Below are 16,418 nucleotides of genomic sequence, written 5' to 3'. Positions count from 1 at the left end.
CACAATATGATCCTAAGCATATTAACCCAGAAGTATTTTGAAGTCCTTCGTGATTTACATACTAGTATGTGCACTTAGGATGCAGCCTTAGTGAGTTCCACAGCACACAGAATTTGAAGAAAAGTTGTCCCTATGCAATTAAAAGTTCATTTTAAAGAGGCCATCATTAGCTCAGTGTTTGTGTGAATTGGCCTTCAGAGGACACTCTCTCACCAGTAGGCAACATGATATAATTAAAAATAAATTTGTGTTTCACAAATGCAACTCTGTCTTAGGAGTTATGTGGCAGATTTAATTTTGCCCTCTGTACTCTTTTCCTCCAGTCCTTGAAAATGTATTGCAGAGCCCAGTTGCTCAGGGAATGTGGGAGGGGAGAAGAGAGAGGTATTTCAAACAGAGGGAGCATCTGAACTCAAATATTGTGTCTCCCTGCCCTGCAAAGAAGGGTTTGCAACAAATGTCTTGGACCAGCCCTCATTTATTATGACAAAAGCTTTTATGGGTTATAGCCTACTTTATCAGGTGCATGAAGTATTGTTTTCAGTTGGCCGGTATTGCATACATTTTAAACTTCAGTTAAACTTTAACTTCAATTAAAGCTGTGGTTTTTTGCATCTTGAGACATTTATTTACAATCCACCCACCGTGTGTGTGTGTGTGTGTGTGCGTGCGTGCGTGCGTGCATGCATGTGTAATGCAAACACACATACTTGCCAACTGAGGAATACACCTCATCCACAAAATTTTATTCCATAATAAATTAGTCTTTAAAGTGCTGCAAGACACTTTATTATTTTTAATTTAATAGATAAAAAGAAACATTTCAGACTGTTATTCCCTGAAGGTATGATTCATAGGACACTTATTTACTTATTTATTTGTTTGGTTGAATTGAACTATATTCCAGGTATGATAATCTTCCCCAACATTTTCCGTTGTTCCTTGTGGAGTTAGGTAACAAGATACCAAATCTGGATAATATAATCACACCCAATTTTTGTTTTAGCCTACACACTAACGGATAGTCTAAATCCCCTAATTTGAGACAAGAACATGCAGCAGATCTGAAATAACTAACATTTTAATTAAATATACCATATTTAGCTGTTTTATGTCTCTCATTTATATAGGCATTCTTGCATAACTGCTTATTGTGAACCCTTAATGCAAAGTGATTTGTCTGTTTTGTATATGCAGAACAAACCCATTACTTCTCTTCTAGCATAAATAATGAAGACTAGTTAAATCTTTATTTAGGAGCTAGGGAAAACTTGTGCTGATCTTGCCCCGTGTGAAATATGAATCTTGTCCAGTTTCCCCCTTTAAACATACACTGTTTTGCCAATGCAGGAATATGTTATAAAATCAATAAATGTCTAGTTCATCCCTTTAATACATGCCATAAGCTGCTTCCAACCACTGCTCCCCAGTTCTTATAGAGTAAATTATCTCTGGTTTTCTGCTGGTGCTACTGTTTGGTCTTAAAAGCTATGTGCCTCCACTGCCCTGATCAGGTAATAGAGTAGAACCCTGAATCCAACTGGCTCTGATGGATCAGTCTGCTTACATGATGCCAGTCCTTTGAAAGGTAAAGTCTGAGCCGTGAACACTGATGTCTGGGTACCATTCAGTAAGTGGGAGCCTGGCTGTACTGAATCCCCCCCCCCCCCGGAAGCATGCAATTGTTTTCTGAAATGCAGAAGAGGCTGGGATTGATGTGATAAAGTGCTACCTATTGGAATTTGACTTTCCACAGTACTCTCACACAATAAAAGCTTGAAAGAGCCTTAAATGTAGCCTTTCTAAAGTGATGCTATAATACATAACCGGGTTAATTTGAGACTGAGAGCCAGTTGTCAAGCAGTGTAGAACAAGATCTGTAGAACTGATACCTTAATTTGAATCCTTGCCTCTATTTGAATTACAATTTCCTTTAAAATGAAATCGGCTTATGAGAGGTTCCGTACCATAATTTTTCTGTTGTGACTGCTTTTAAAGGTGTCCCTGTTGTCTCTCTTTTGCCCCTCTCTGGGGCACTTGTAGTAAATTGGTTATGCACATCATTGCCTGTGTACAAATGGCATGAACTCTATTAGCCTTCTTGTAAAATGATTAGAAAAAGTGGTGTGCAAAAAAACAATTATCGCTCTGGCTCGCATTAGAAATGGGGCTCTGAGCAGATTGTTTATCATCTGTATGAATGTGAATAATGGTACATAGGACTGTCGGAGGCTTAGAAGTAGCCTGAATCTTACTTGAAATAGGCAATGTTGCCATGGTATCATGCTCAGATTGTTAAAGCCACAATAACAGTGATTTCTATATAACAAAGGCATTATTATTATTTTTAAAAATGGAGGGGGTGAGTAAACAAAATTTCAGCTTACCCTTTTCAGCTCGGGCCTGCTATTAATTGTGCTATTTTCCACTCTTGTCACAATGATAACAGATAAGTGGATGAGCACTCTCATTAAAAACTAATATTCCATATTTGCATTTGGAACTATGGCGTGCCGGTATGTGTTTACGTGTTTGATTTTACTGTAATAGCATGCTGGGTTTTGCAAATTTAACAGCACAATCCTATGCATGTTTTCTCAGAAGAAAGACCCCAGTGTTCAATAGAACTTACTCACTGGTAAGTTGTGTTCAGGACTTTAGTACATCCTAAATATAGTTACTACATAAAGTTCCCCATTCAATACAATTTCCAGGTTCCGGTGGAATGCTAAACTATAATTTGTTTACCTCAATTCTGTTTCATTTGTACATCCATACCTGACCAGGTTTACTAACCACAGCTTGTTGGGGATCAGCAAACCCGGAATATAAAGAATGTGTTGACGTTGTATTGAATGTATTGAAGTTGTTTCATAAATATCACCTTACACTTTACACTAACTAGTTTGTTGTTGTATTCAGTCTTGGGAACCTGGTTTGGGTCACCTGGCTGCAGAGATATGAGGGGTAAGCACCTTGAAAATGAAATAATGCAGCTAAAACACTTTTACTGGTGCCTTCATAGACCTTGACCACCCTCCTATCTCTGTGTGGCAACACGCTCTTTCCCCACCCTTCCATCTGCCCTGTTGAATTATGCCTTTTCAGCCTGGCTAGGTTTTTTTTTGGGGGGGGGAGGATTAAAGGGTGCATTCTACTTTCACTTATATCTAATGATGATACATGTTAAATGCACACCTTCGCTCTCTTAGCAAACCATATCAAGAGCTCAACTGATGCAACTGCACAGCTGCTTGCTCACCAAACAGAATTAATTTTGTAATAAAGAAAGCTGTCTCTACTGAGAGATTGGATACAGATGGAGTAAGACGATTTCTGGGTTGGGCAAGTGGAGGTTCTTAGGACTGTGGGTGCTGGTGTCAGTTCTGTTTGTGTGTGTCGAGAGAGGTTAAGGGTTGTACGGATGAACAGATGATTTGAATGCCATGTGAGTTGAGAATCCTGTTTTTCACTGCTTTTGATGGGGGGTGGGGGGATGTGAAGGGGTCTTAGCCTTTCCACATGAAGAGGCATTTGAGTTTGCAAGGAATATATGGGAAAAGTGCTTGTAGGAGGCTTGAATCATTGAAGCCAAGGATGGTTGCAAGTGACTGGCTGGGAAACCCAGCCAGAAGGGCGGGGCATAAATAATAAATTATTAAATTATTATTATATGACTGAGCTGTCAGAGAGGCCTTGGGGCTTTTTCCTTCATTTTTTTCGGGTTTTGTTTTGTTTTGTTTTGCTGAGGTGCAGTTCTGCTTCCAATTCCTGCTGTTGGCCAATAGAAAGAAAACTGGTGACACAGTGGTGCTCTTACTAGCTTTTGGGCAGTGCAACTGGCTTGGAATAGCAGTCAGAGTTTCACAGAGGAGGCAGAGGTAAAGGAAATCAATATTAGTGGGGCTGGTGCAAGACATTAGCCCACCTGAGCTGGGTGGTAGCTCTGCCACTTCTCCTGTCTGCATCACTCTGGGACTCAGAGCAAGGCATTCTGGATGGTGTGGCCCAGGAAAGCACCTGCACTGCTGTTGCCTTGATATGCTGGTTGGAAATTAGGTTTAAAATTAATTTAAAGTTCATCTTTTGATTAACTTTAAGCAGCTTCCATTCGCTGTAGAGGCCGTTTGGGATTTATACCAGCATATAGGTAAAAGGTAAAGGTACCCCTGCCCGTACGGGCCAGTCTTGACAGACTCTAGGGTTGTGCGCCCATCTTACTTAAGAGGCCGGGGGCCAGCGCTGTCCGGAGACACTTCCGGGTCACGTGGCCAGCGTGACAAAGCTGCATCTGGCGAGCCAGCGCAGCACATGGAAACGCCGTTTACCTTCCCGCTGGTAAGCGGTCCCTATTTATCTACTTGCACTCGGGGGTGCTTTCGAACTACTAGATTGGCAGGCGCTGGGACCGAGCGACGGGAGCGCACCCCGCCGCGGGGATTCGAACTGCCGACCTTTCGATCGGCAAGCCCTAGGCACTGAGGCTTTTACCCACAGCACCACCTGCGTCCCTATACCAGCATATAAGCAGGCATAAAATTGCACTGTAATTAAAAATAAGTAAAATTGTTAGTTTAAAAGTTTATTTTAGTTTTTAAAGTTTTTTTTACTCTTATCCCCCTGCCTTGGAGTGCTTTGTGGAGTAGCGGGGATTCCATCGCGCCCACAGCCTTGCTGGGGCAGAAGAAGGAAGTACAGACAAAACACTTTGTTGATCTCGGCTGATTGAACCCTGCTCCACCCAAGCCGAATCACCCAGCCCCTCTGCCTGATGTAAAGCTAGTAAGAGAAAAACAACAAAAGCCGCCACCGTCACCACCAAATATGACAACAGCATTAAGCAGTTGCAAAAACTATATAGTACAGTGGTACCTCAGGTTACAGACGCTTCAGGTTACAGACTCTGCTAACCCAGAAATCGTACCTCGGGTTAAGAACTTTGCCTCAGGATGAGAACAGAAATCGTGCACTGGCGGCACGGCGGCAGCGGGAGGCCCCATTAGCTAAAGTGGTCCTTCAGGTTAAGAACAGTTTCAGGTTAAGAACAGACCTCCAGAACAAATTAAGTTCTTAACCCGAGGTACCACTGCACTGCCAAAAGCAGGTTTAAAATACTAGATAATGAAACTACATTAATATCAGTTTTACAAAGCGTGACAAACCAAACATGATGTGCCTAGCACTGAAAAGAGATCAAAGTAGGCACCTAGCGGGCCTCTCTATTCAGCAAAATAATAATGATAATGATAAATCCTACAACTATTATCAGTGAGCCAGTGGAGTTGGGGAGGGGAAACCTCGAAGTTATCTCCCACTGTGCCATGAATGTACTCTGCATAACTCCATGCTGGTGCTGTATAAATAAGAATAAATAATAATTTTGGGCAATTAACAATCCGTCAGTTTCTCACTTCCCCATTTGTAAATTGGACATATCAGTTACCTGCCTCAAAGGGTCGTTGTGAAGGTAAATTTAAAAAAAAAGTTTCCATGGAACTTCGCTCACCAACTGTGCTGTGCAAGAGAGTAATAAAACAGTAATAATTACATTTCACAGTGAGGAGTAATGGGAAATGGCTTGTGAGCTGCTGGTTGCTGGTTTTTTTGCTTTGTGCAGAAAAAGACTACAGACTGCTAATATGTCAATCTACTTAATGGGGCTTGTTTTCAAATCTTATTAGGCCTGTGCAAGGGATATCGGCATTGTTATTGCTTCATTAGCCTGGTTCCAAAAGTTATATCTCCCCAAGCAATTCGCAACATCCTCTCCCTAGTTCTGTCATTTTTAATCAGTTCAGAATATGCTCTGAAGACACAGCTCCGCTATGTCCTTCCATGTGAGTTTCAGGGCAGGAGCCAACAGAGAGAATAATCCCTGCTAAGATATTGAACCTGGCTGACAAGCGAGAGAATCAAGGCCACAACATCCATCCACAGACTATTAGTCACGTATAAGCTTGTCTTCTTCATGGTTCATATCCTTATAAGGCTGCAATGCTATGCACACTTACCTGTGAGTCCGTCCCATTGCATCTGATGGTGCTCACTTCAGAGTAAACATGTACACTGCACACATTATTTTTAATTATTTGAAATATAACCCTCTAAAACTTTTTATTAACCCCTTTTTCCTCATAGTCAAAATTTACTAGTGTGATCTTTTCTCAGTGCTACTGCCGTGAAGGTTAAAGCAAGTGTTCTTTTGATTCCCCTCCCCCTTCTTTTATTCTTTTTCTTAATAGTGGCCAGCATTCAGAAGCTTCCTGCGGCATCTGTCCTCACAGACATCAATTTCCCCATGAAAGGAAGGAAAGGAATGGTCGACTGGGCACGAAACTCAGAAGATAGGGTTGTCATTCCAAAAAACATCTTCACCCCTATGTCAACAGGTAAAAACTTAAAGAGCACTTGTCCTTATATTTTCTTAGGAGTAGACAGAGGTTGGGCCTATCACTTTACAGAAGCTTTGTAATAACCTCCCATTTTAAAGTACACAGAGATCATTATTCTCTTCTGCATACAGTGGTACCTTGGTTCTCAAAGTTAATCCATTTCAGAAGTCCGTTCGACTCCTGAAAGTGTTTGAAAACCAAGGCACAGCTTCCAATTGGCTGCAGGAGCTTCCTGCACTCAAGCGGAAACCGCGTTGGATGTTCAGCTTCCGAAAAACGTTTGCAAACCAGAACACTTACTTCTGGGTTTGTAGCGTTTGGGAGCCAATTTGTTCAGGAGCCAAGCCATTCAAGAACCAAGGTACACTGTACATACATTACATAAATGAGGGACAGCTGGGAGGACAGGAGGTGAGGAGAGGGCTCTTATGAGACCCATGGTTATCCCTTTTCCACACACAGACTTACCTTACATTGCTAGGAGTATAGTGCATACATCTAAAAATGTGTAGTATGAATACAAATAAATATTGGCATCATGCAGGTATACTTGACAGGCAACTGAGATTCACTGTGGCTTCCTGTTAAGTACACCCTTTGTGCCAAAACCAGGTTTCTTGTTGCATAATGTGTGAAACGCCTTCCATTCGGGAGTGGGCGTTAGTGTAGAGACTGGCTCCTACAGTGACTTTCCTAAGGCAATATGCATTGGCTTGATATTTCAGAATTAGAATACAATAGCCGAATTGCTGCTGTGGAAATCTGTCCTCTTCAGTGTTAAAGGGGGTGGGGGAAGTCTTCTAAAAATAACTCCTATGGATCTTTCATAATCAGGGCAGAATATATCATGAAATACTGGTACGGTTTAGCGGCCAATGATGAATCTCACAAAACAGCCAGCCTTCTGAGTGCTTTAAATCTTGTGAGATGTTCCAATTGTAGAGACCTTTCCCTCCCCGCACCCTAATATATCATATTACATTTTTATGACAGCATACTTGGAAATATATTTCACATTGCGATGATGATTTCTTTAAAGATAGAACTTCTTCCACAATGATAAATACCCTTTCACGTACCCATATGCTGACTATGTTGGAAAGGCAAGAAATTTAACGTACACATTGTTTTCCCTCTCTTCCCCACTTTCATTTTAGATCTAGATGAATCCACCGTATTTGTTCTTGGAGCAGTACTATACAAAAATTTAGAACTGATTTTACCCACCTTAAGGTATGTGTTGTGACTAGGAGACAGCATGATTTATATTACTTCAAAAATATGCATCTGGGATGTATTGAGTTGAAAACTGACGGCAATTGCCATGGGTTTTTATGCAGTACAAGACTTTCCCCCTCAGTAGAGTAGGGATGGACAACTTGGCCTGGGGCCTAGATCAGATTATTTTCCTGCCCTCCCATCTCACCAGCTGAACTCTGTCCTGCCTGCTTCTCAACTCCTCTCTGGGATCAGCCCTAGTTTGAGAGTTAGAGAAATTCTAAGGAAGGGGTAAAAGAAACATGGAGATGCAGAAGACACTGGACCATCTAAAGCAGAGATGGGGAATCTTTTCTGACCAGTGGGTCAGATCCTTATCTCCTCACCTGTTGGTGGGCCAAATTTGACAGGTGGGTGGGGCTTCCCACTTGTCAATCAACTGATACTATGCTTTGAAGTCCCAATTGGGAGGGGAGGAGGGGAAAGCTGTCCTTTGAAGCACAGATCTTCCTCCCATTCTGATCAAAAAAAAGGGGGGGAGATACCTTTTGGAAACACCAACTACCTTGGGGAAAAGTCCCTTGAATGCTGCACAAGTGGTGCACAATCGGCTGGTTGCCAGATGGACATGGTTTAGGAAAAATGGTATCGTGGGCCACCTTGGACTCCCAGGGAACTCACAATTGGCTCCCTGGCTGGAGGTTCCCCACCTCCGATCTAAAGGAAGTGGAGCAAGCTGAGATGGAGACAAGGGAACTTCTGCGGCAAGGCAGGAGAAGGCAGCAGCAGTAGCAGCAGTTGAGGAGGAGGAAGGCAGGCCTTGGGTACTGAACAAAATTACCTACTTGGCCCATAAATGGAAAAAGGAGCCATAGGTGGTTTGGATTTTCCCCAATGCTGACAAAAAAATGCATAAACTCTGCAACTTTTAATTGCACTTTTATCTGATCTTCCTTTTTGAACTTTGTACTGCTATTGTTTAGTGTTTTGTTCATTTTTGTAAACTGCCCGTAATTCTAAAATAAGGCAGCACACACATGTTTTGAATATAGATAAGTCCTTCACCATCATGACTGCTTTCAGAAGCACAATTCTATTTAGAAATTCGATTAGAGGCTGTCCTGGATTTGAAGCTTGAAATCAGTGTGCTATGCTGCCTTTATTTAGCCCTCACTGAGACATAACCTCTGCCCTCCATCTCCTTTCCTGTGGAAAAAAGACTTCCCTGACTTTAATTGATAGTTTCCCTACATGCAGAACTGTGGAATTAGATATTATCAAACACTTTTCTGTCTGGAGAGTTGGGAGGCCCTTCCTCACACCTCTGTGCATTTCTCTTCAACAAGACAAATTTAGAGGAATTTTGGTAATACTGAAGCATGGCACAATTTGACCTATCACTGCATCACTGATCTCACAGGTTCCGTTTTCGCAATCAGTATAGGCTTTCTTCCTGTTTAACATAAGTTTCATGCCAGAAGTGTCTTCAGGCGTTTCACAAACTCATAAACAATAAGTGGAGGCTCATTAAACATAAACTCTTCCAGAATAACTGAAACGCCAGTCTTTATTTAAAAACAGTCTGAGACTCAGCACGACCGAGTTTCATACATTAAGTACAATGATGAAGGGGCCAGATTCATAATAATGTGAGATTCAAAGTGGGCTCAGTTAGATAACTGTACTCAGTCATGAGGTTTGACATGGCACATAAGCAGCTCCATTGATGGAAATGGAACAAAACTGATGGAATGCTTGAAAAGCTAATCGAACCATTTTATGCCCACCGTGATATATATATATATAAGGGGGAATATGTATGTATTGTAATCCAATCTGCTTTTGCAGTCTGCTATTTATTGCATGCTTTTGAGTCACTTTCCAAGTCACTTCCAGCACACAGAGATTTAGGTGCAGCACTTCATAATACGAATGGTTGTTTCACAACTGCCTCTGCATATGGCATTGACAATATGCCTTTTACCATTAAAAATGTCTTTACTACAGATGTTTGACTTTCTCAAGGGAGTATAGAACACTAATTTACAGTGTTGTTGAAAAGAGAGGAAACTCGTTCAGAGTCGGATAACCATGATATTTATTCCCAGTGATTCCCAGTGCAGAGAGAGAATATTAAAATATATTCCTGTGCTTAGTAGATTTTGTCTTGCGTTTGTCAGCAGTTGATTGTCTGCAATAAGTACATGCAGTAGGAGTGCTTCATTGCACGGTAGCAGAAATGTCAACTGGAAATATAAGGGCTTTTAAAAGAGAAAAGCATAAACCAAACGCTGCAGCATGTCATTCATTCCATTAACATAACATGGCATATGCTGTCCCTCTTTGACTAAAATGAATGGAGAAGATCTTGAAGGGGAAGAAGCTCCAAAGAGCACCTGCCCCCACAATGAGTCTCTGGACTGAGTTGCCGTGTTTGTTATTGTTATTAATATTCATTTTTGTAATATTATTTTACCACTTTCTTCAAAATGGGGTTTTTTTCTCTTCTGTTTAGCTTTGCATCTTAAACCCCAATTTCTCCTGCATCTTTTATCCATCTCAGACATAACAGAAAGTTTTCCATCTGGTGAAGGGATTTGCTAAATATTTGTCAGATGGATATTTTGGGGGGAGTGGGGGTAATTAATCTGTGAATGTTGCCAAAGTAGGAAACATCATCGGTCCAACTGATGGTTTAAGTAGGAGCTGCACATTCCTGTCTCCTTTTAAAGGTTTAGTAAAATATAGGACAGATGAATGTTTCGGTGCTACTATACAAACTTATACAGCCATGAATAAAGGAATTTTGGACTTTGCATGAAAATATAAGCAGGATAACTGCACCCCGTCATCCTGCAGGAACTGATACTTGATGTATGTACTGCTTTCAGACGTGCAGTATATCACGATATGCACTGCATTGTAATAAGTTTTGTAGGAAATGCTGTGCTAATTTTTGAAATAACCAGCACAGAAAACAGGGTGCTTTAGTTAGGAGTAGGTGAGTGTAGCTGAGTAGGCTCCCCCTGTCTTAAATGTCCATTGTAAGGCACAGACACCAGGGCAAGCCACATGTCATCTGGGGCTCAGGGCCAAAGGCATAAGCCAAAAATCCCCTTTTCCCTCATTGAGCCTTCACATGGGTAACATAGTAAGAGTACTTCCAAGAGTTTCTAACGTTGCTTCTAGAATCGAACCGTGAACAGTTCTGTTTGCAAATACTCTCCCTCTTCTTACATTTACTCACTTTTACATTGATGAAACTCTGCAAAATAAATGACACAAGCAATCCTGGCATCCATGTATGCGCTTCTGTGCATTAGGCAAACACTCCACAAAGGGACTGCAACTGTATATATGCAGCCACATCAAAATGCTTCCCCCACCCCCCAGTGTTTCTCAATTTGCAGGTATGCGCTGGCAGTGTAAGGGGAGGGGGACAGACGGGAGAGGGCCGAAAGCTGTAAAACAGTTCTTTGCACCACATTCAGATATAAGTAATGAAACAATGGCAAATTGCTAACATAATGGTTGGGTGGTTTAGAACACCAAAATCCAGATAAGAAAAATTCCAGTACCATCTGTATCAAAATAATTAGCGTTAGATTCCCCTGAAGTGGAACTCTACTAAATGTATTCTCCTACAGACAGAAGGAAAAGGAAGCATTCTTTGCCAGTTCCCCCTCTTACCACCCACCCCCTCTGGATCTGAACCCTTTTGTTCGTGGAAGAGCAGATCTGGATTGAACCCATTACATTACATTTTTCTTTGGTGATGGGTTTTTTGGGGTTTTTTTGTAAGCTTGCATCCCACAACGGCAATACTTCTTGCCCCCACCCTTCACCACTGATTTCTGAAGTGGTGACCCTGAGTAGCTTCTGCCGCTTCAAAACACCCTTCAGAATCAACTGGAAAGAAAATGACAGAGGGCCAAAACGTGAGGCAATGCTTCTTTAAAACAGGACAGCTTATTAAGGCTGCTGTCGTCAAAATACATTTTACGCAAGAATACCTTTAAAACAAATGAGGCTGTTTTGGTGGAAGTAGTTTGATGATTGTCACCTGGGGGACCAATCTGAGGACCGAGAAACTGATATAAACTCTCCACATGATTTTGGTGGGCATGAGGTCAACTCCTCCTGGCCTCATAAATGAGAATCCCAGAGGAAAACAATGGGGCCTCACCAGCGTAAGTGATCTGAGAATTGAAACCCTTGGGTATCTTTCGAACGATCTCGTTGTTCATTCATATATGGAATGAAATGGGTTTTAAGTCTCCCTGGTTATAGATCAGAAAAATTGATTCCGAGGAAACTCATTGCTGTCATCCATCTTAACTTTTTCAGTTAGCAGTCAGCAAAACAGCCAGGCCAGAACTTTGCAAGAAATATGTTTTGTTTTGTGTAAAACAAGCCTACTGAGTTCACCTTGAGATAAATGAATTTACAGCCATTTAAAGACCTGCCTCAAGGTTTGTGTTGTCAATCTGTCTCTTTAATCAATGAATCATACTTAAGGAATGGCTCTTGGATCAGCACGAGGGCTTTCTTTAATTCTTCACCAGGTCTGAGAACAGGGGGAATTGTATTTACAATAAATGGCATGTAGGGATATTAATTTAAATTCTCATCTAGTCATATTCTCTCTTTGCTTGATTGCATCATATTGAGGTTTTAATAAATGCTGTGTTTTTTAACTGTTCTTTTTCAGAAATTATACAGTTGTAAATTCCAAAATCATTGTGGTCACCATAAGGCCTGAGCCCAAAACATCCGATTCCTTTCTAGAGATAGAGTTAGCTCATTTGGCTAATGTAAGTATTGATGTAGTGAATGTTCATTATTATTATACAACTCATTATTTATATTTGTTTATAAAAAACAAAGAATGTATTGAAATAACTGTTTTGTCAAATTCTTCATTAACCCATTAGGTTTATCTATTTTTTTTTTCCTTTTGTTGGAGTTGCTGCTTTTATATTACAACTTTAATTCATACTGAAATCAATGCTTTACCTTACTGCAGTCCCATAAGGTGTTGTTAACCTTTTGTCTCCCAGGTGTTGGTGGGCTACAACTCCCACCATCCTTAACCATTGTCTATGCTGCCTTGGGCTGGTGAAAGGTAGGAGTCCAACAATATCTGGAGGGTCAGAGAATAGCCACATCCTTGATATAATGGAGCAGCCACCCCTATATTAAAACCAGATCCATTGCACAGATCTCACAATTCCCCGAGTTAATTGTGTGTATCTAAAGGGGATGCAGGTGGCGCTGTGGTGTAAACCACTGAGCCTTGGGCTTGCCGATCGGAAGGTTGGCAGTTCTAATCCCCATGACAGGGTGAGATCCTGTTGCTCAGTCCCAGCTCCTGCCAACCTAGCAGTTCAAAAGCACGTCAAAGTGCAAGTAGATAAATAGGTACTGCTCCGGCGGGAAGGTAAATGGCATTTTTGTGTGCTGCTCTGGTTCACCAGAAGTGGCTTAGTCATGCTGGCCACATGACCTGGAAAAACTGTCTGTGGACAAACACTGGCTCCCTCAGCCAGTAAAGCGAGATGAGCACCGCAACTCCAGAGTCGTTCGTGACTGGACTTAACTGTCAGGGGTCATTTACCTTTACCTTCTAAAGCAGCAGAGTTTAATTCAATCGCAAGTAAATAGAAACTGCCTTGCTTGAGCACTTGATTTCCCTAGGCTATGTTCTACTGCTAAACCATACTAACATTTCAATGTATATATTTGACTTTGTAAGGATTTGTGTGAATCCTTGGTTTCAACTGTATAATGTGATATATATTGATATTGGGTGGTTAGACATCATCAAAGTATCATTTGATTTTGAGGTAGAAGATGATTACCTTTCTCATAGCTTTTTCAACTGGTATATAGCAGGGTTGGTATTCTCATGGCCACCCTACAGATGGTATTGGGCTACAACTCTCATGATTTCTATTGGCTGCACTAGTTTGGTTGATGGAGCCACACAGTACCTACCCTTATGCATGGAATCACTGAAATTGGCAAGACAAATTCCCAGGGTTGGTGCATGCCCCTTTCCACAACACGCATAATGTAACATGTTATGCACACACTCCACCCACAAGACTATACTCAAGTAAACTTAGTAATATAGATACTTTCCCCACAAACTTTTAAGTTTTGAGGGAGAAGAATCCTTTGGACTGGGCCCCCATGCATGCACGCCTCCATATGGAATGCTCATGTCACATGTGATCAGGGCCGTCTTTACCCAGGGGTGTAAGGGGTGCGGGGCACCTGGGCACTGAATTCTGGGGGGGCACCAAATGTATACCTACTGTATATTGGTCTCTCTTGATTGGCGGCAGTGAAAATCAATGGAGCGAAATTCCCTGCCCCCCTCCTCTGTCGCTCTGCTACTCCATAGCATCAAATTTTCCCAACGAGTCAGGAAAGAAAAGCAGTTTCTTCCACTCTGTCATTGTTTTAAAATGGTCAACAACTTTGGATTCCATCCTCCCAAAATAAGCTCAACAATTTTAAATTTGGGGGTGGATCTTTGCACCCTGGTGGCGCATATGCTAAAGACAGCCCTGTGTGTGATAAAGACGGACCTGCATTAGATGCAAAAGAGAAGAGGTGCACTCTCCTCCTTTTCCATGGGAATTGGTTCATTGCCTGATAAAGACCTGAACTGGCCCCATGTATTATTTATTTTGTGCTTTTAAAACTTGAGGAAGCTTCCAACTTGATTTCCAGTGTAGAGGCTAAGCTTGCTGAGAGGTCCAAAAATCCCTTTTCCTATATGCAGACAGATTTCTTTTCAATGTTCAGAAATGTATACATCTGAGAGCCTTGCTGAATTCTATACACATTCTCACATTTGTATAGTGTAGTAAACAAACATCTTTGACAGGACTTTCTTAACAGAATTCTGAACACAAGAAACTGCTGGAAGCATTCACAAATTTCAGTTACACATAGGCCTCCTTACTATATCAGTAACTACAGACATAGATCCAATGCAGATCAGCGTGTGAAGTCAAAGCATTCAAAGCATTTTTCTTATTCGCTGTACTATAGTGCCTAATGAAGTATACTCAATACATTGTGCAATACAGAATATGTTTTACCATCTATCTAGCAATGCCAGTGGGAATCTGCATCCCACATATTTCAGGCCACTAGCTGAATGACTCTCACGTCAAATAAAATCTTTATTGTTGTGTTCAATGAATAGTACCAAAGAATCAAAATAGGAAACACATAAAACACATTATCTAACTGTGTATAATAGCAAAATCTGGAATGAAATAAAATAAGGTAGATTAAAAAAAACACACACACAAAGAGAAAATAAACTCCAAGAAGGGAAATTACAGAGTGGCTGGGATCAGATCCTGGTGGGATTTATTTGCTGTAGGTAGGCCACACTGATGGATACATGGTTTGAAGGGGAGTTGAAGGACATAAAATACATCTAATCATCCTGGCAGCTCTAATAAGAAATGTTCAATAAAGGTTTTATGCAAGTCATGTAAAAGGAGCAGTGCAGGAGGACATGGGTCACCTACTTGACCTCTCTAGAGTCTCTGGGGCAACTGCATGTGTGGGAGTGAGTGCTTGTGTATCTTCCCTACAGGACTGCTGAAGGGATGGCATTTAAGCATGCCAGCATGAAGGCTATGAATTGCTTTCAGACCAAGAGTTCAGAAAGATAGTTGGCTGGTTTGTCAGTCTGGAGCGCTCCATCAATTAGAGTATCATTGCAAGTTGAGCCTAGATTGTGTTGGTGCTCAACAACTAAGATACGTTCATTGTTGGAGAACCATTCTGACCTTCTCACATCCCGGAGGCATGAGGGAACTCAAGGAAAATCTGCATAGCTTAGAGTTTTTCTAGCTATACAGTAGGGACTGCTTCAGTACAGATTGCTTCTCAGCACAAAAGCAGCACACCAGATTGTGGCTTTGCAGTTAAACTTACAAAGCTCCAAGTCTTCTGATACCAGAAGTCCTCACTAAAGGATAAGGACTTCGTTGTTGAAAATAAGAATTTGAGTTCTTATTATGATCCATTTATCAGTTTATTTGTGGTCACTTTACATCTAAATACCATGGATGTGAAATTAAATTGCAAACCATCTGTAGACAATCATGTGATGATTGCATTTCATAGTTTTGCCACTCTGGGATTCTCTTCCCATAGCAAATCACAAAAATGCATATGCATGACTGTGCAAGTTACTTAAAATGTTGAGATTTTGTGACATACAGAAGCAGTTTTATATACCTGAAAAACATACTAGTTCTAGAAACATAATATATGTAGTACAAAGAACAGAGTCTAGGAAGCTATATGTTGAACCTAAAAAAAAGGTCCAAAAAAGCCTCAATTTATATTTTGAAAAAGTATTCAGGGAAATACTTTCTTTTGGGTTTAAATTGTATCCATATGGGCTCATTAGCCATGGCTAATTTAAAAAGTTACATGCACAACCCAACCAATATTAAGCACTTTTAGATTTGATTGAATTCAATAGGAGAGATTTAACCTAGTGGCGTAGCGTGGGGGGTGCAGGGGGGGCCGGCCGCACCGGGCGCAACATCTGGGGGTTAGGGTTAGGGGGCGCAAATCCACAGGTTAGGGGGCGCAAATTACTTGCCTTGCCCCGGGTGCTGACAACCCACACTACACCACTGATTTAACCACATGCTAAGCTGTCCCACTGAAAACAATGAGAGTTAGAAGGGCTTAACTTTGGTTGGGTTGTGCCTAAGGATATGTGAATCTGCATTCAGTATACAGTGGTACCTTGGGTTACAA

The 16,418-nt window shown here is 41.3% G+C and overlaps 1 protein-coding gene across 5 annotated transcripts in view; it reads left to right on the top strand.

The window, feature by feature from the left end:
• ADGRB3 (adhesion G protein-coupled receptor B3) overlaps positions 1-16,418 on the top strand; it is a 445,105-nt gene that overhangs the window by 229,096 nt on the left and 199,591 nt on the right. For all 5 annotated transcript variants that reach the window (XM_028722675.2, XM_028722676.2, XM_028722674.2 and 2 more), the window contains 3 exons: positions 6,243-6,389; positions 7,550-7,625; positions 12,322-12,424. In XM_028722675.2, coding sequence (XP_028578508.1) covers positions 6,243-6,389; positions 7,550-7,625; positions 12,322-12,424 — 326 coding nt within the window. The remainder of the gene's footprint in view (positions 1-6,242; positions 6,390-7,549; positions 7,626-12,321; positions 12,425-16,418) is intronic.

The sequence above is a fragment of the Podarcis muralis genome, chromosome 3, assembly GCF_964188315.1.
Source record: "Podarcis muralis chromosome 3, rPodMur119.hap1.1, whole genome shotgun sequence".
In the NCBI taxonomy this organism is placed as follows: Eukaryota; Metazoa; Chordata; class Lepidosauria; order Squamata; family Lacertidae; genus Podarcis; species Podarcis muralis.
This window is presented reverse-complemented; position numbering and strand designations above follow the sequence as displayed.